The sequence below is a fragment of the Microtus ochrogaster genome, linkage group LG8 (genome assembly GCF_000317375.1).
Source record: "Microtus ochrogaster isolate Prairie Vole_2 linkage group LG8, MicOch1.0, whole genome shotgun sequence".
NCBI lineage: Eukaryota > Metazoa > Chordata > Mammalia > Rodentia > Cricetidae > Microtus > Microtus ochrogaster.
In genome coordinates, this window is record NC_022033.1 from 21,410,279 (window position 1) to 21,412,229 (window position 1,951).

Sequence of the window (1,951 nt, forward strand, 5' to 3'; positions counted from 1 at the left end):
CCACAAGCCCCTGGCTCCTCCTCCACCCCACTGTGAGACCAACCCCCACCCCTGTGCCACTGTGCCTGGCACACAGCCACTAAACTCAGCAGTCTGTCCCCGAATTCCGGCAATGATTCAAAAGTGGTTAAATCAGGGAGCATTGGATTTACACTAGCTCTGTGCCTCTGCTTCCTGTGTCTTTAGTACTGTGAGCTAAGTCAGTGGTCCTAATGGTCTGACGGCACTGCTCGGGATGCTGCAGTCTCTGCTGGGTTGAAATCCTAACTGAACACTGGGCTGCTGTGTGACCTTGGGCAGATTGCAGGTTCTTCCTGAGTCTCTCACTGCCGCCCCCAAGAGGTTGCAAGGAGAATTAGGATGATGGCTGCAGAGCTTGCTATTGTCTTACTTGCTTCCCTTTCTATTTTTTAATTTGAGGACAGTTTTTTTTAAATACTTTTCTTTCTTTTTTTTGGAGGGTACCAATTTTTTGTTTTTCTTTTCTTTATTCCTCTCTCATATACTACATCCCAACCACAGTTTCCCCTCCCTCCACTTTTCCCAGTCCTCTCCTCTCCTTTACCCCCCTCCCCTCTCCTCTAGACCTTCTCCTCTTTCTCCATTCCCCTTCAGGAAAGGGCAGACCTCCCGGGGCTATCAACAGAACACGCGTGACAAGATACAATCAGACTAGGCACAAACCCTCAGATCAAGGCGGGACAAGGCCACCCAGTAGGAGGAAGAGGGTCCCAGGAGCAGGTGAAAGAGTCAGAGGCACCCCAATTTCCACTGTTATGTGTCCTATAAAAACACCAAGCTAACAACCATAACATATGTGCAGATTCGTCGATTGTTGCTTCAGCCTCTGTGAGCCTCTATGGGCCCTGCTTAGTTGATTCTGTGGACCGTGTTCTGGGAGGACAATGTTCTTTAACCAGCAACCACATCTGATCCATGGACCCATCAGACACAGGCACGTGTTTTTCTGTGCCTATTGGCTATTTAGACCCATTCTGTCTCAGGGATGTGAAGCCCTAAACACAAGGTGCTGCCTGACCAAGAGGGGGCACCTTTATGGCCCTGTCCCTCTGAGCTTCATGTCCCTTACCTTGTTTTCATAGGATGCTCCAAGGAGCTCTTAACCCTTGGGGACCTGCCCCTCCTCCCACAACAGTCTTTTCCTTCTGAGATGTTGAGAAGATCTAGACTAGAGCACTGTTCGGGTTCAGATCCCTGTGATGACCTGCTCCATACCTCAGTCTTTCTCTCTGCTAAGTGGGCAGTCAGAGCAATACTACCTGTAGGGTAACACCGCAGGTCTCATTTTACAGGAAGCACCCTGTAAGTGCCAAGCAGCCCTTCTCTCCGCCCCACGTAGGTCCCCATCCACCTGGCCCACTCACCCAGAGAGGCCAGCATGTCGTGTAGATCCTCCTTGTCAATGAAGCCATCACGGTTCTGGTCAATCATGTTGAAGGCCTCCTTAAACTCCTGGATCTGGGACTGGTCAAACATGGCGAAGACATTCGATGTAGCCCTCTGGGGCCGCTTCTTGGTGGTCTTGGCTTTGGCCCTCTTGCTGGACATCTTGGCTTCAGGTGTTGGGGCCTCCCTGCAGGAAGCGGTGTGGGGTGATGATGGGCATTTAGTGTCTAGAGAGTCCCTGGAGTGGTGCTGGGAATAAAAAGAACTAATTTTGCTAGGACTGGGTGAAACATTGGGTTTGGCTTGGTGCCAACCATGAAGGTGCACTGTCTACTACAATAGTCCTTGATAGCGTGTGACCATCATCTCACAGTGACAGGGAGGTAGGGCCCTACTAGGAGGAGGCTGAGCAGCAGCACGGTACTCTTGATATTACCCTCCCCCATCCCTCTCCATCCCTCTGCCCTCCCTATCCCTCTCCATCCCTCTGCCCTCCCTATCCCTCCCCATCCCTCTGCCCTCCCTATCCCTCCCCATCCCTCTG

The 1,951-nt window shown here is 51.7% G+C and overlaps 1 protein-coding gene across 1 annotated transcript in view; it reads right to left on the reverse strand.

Annotated features, from left to right (window-relative positions):
• Myl9 (myosin light chain 9) overlaps window positions 1-1,951 on the reverse strand; it is a 6,268-nt gene that overhangs the window by 1,954 nt on the left and 2,363 nt on the right. The window contains exons 2-3 of the mRNA XM_013352079.2: window positions 1,386-1,594; window positions 1,237-1,280 (exon numbers count right to left, since the gene is read on the reverse strand). Coding sequence (XP_013207533.1) covers window positions 1,237-1,280; window positions 1,386-1,569 — 228 coding nt within the window. The 5' untranslated portion in view covers window positions 1,570-1,594. The remainder of the gene's footprint in view (window positions 1-1,236; window positions 1,281-1,385; window positions 1,595-1,951) is intronic.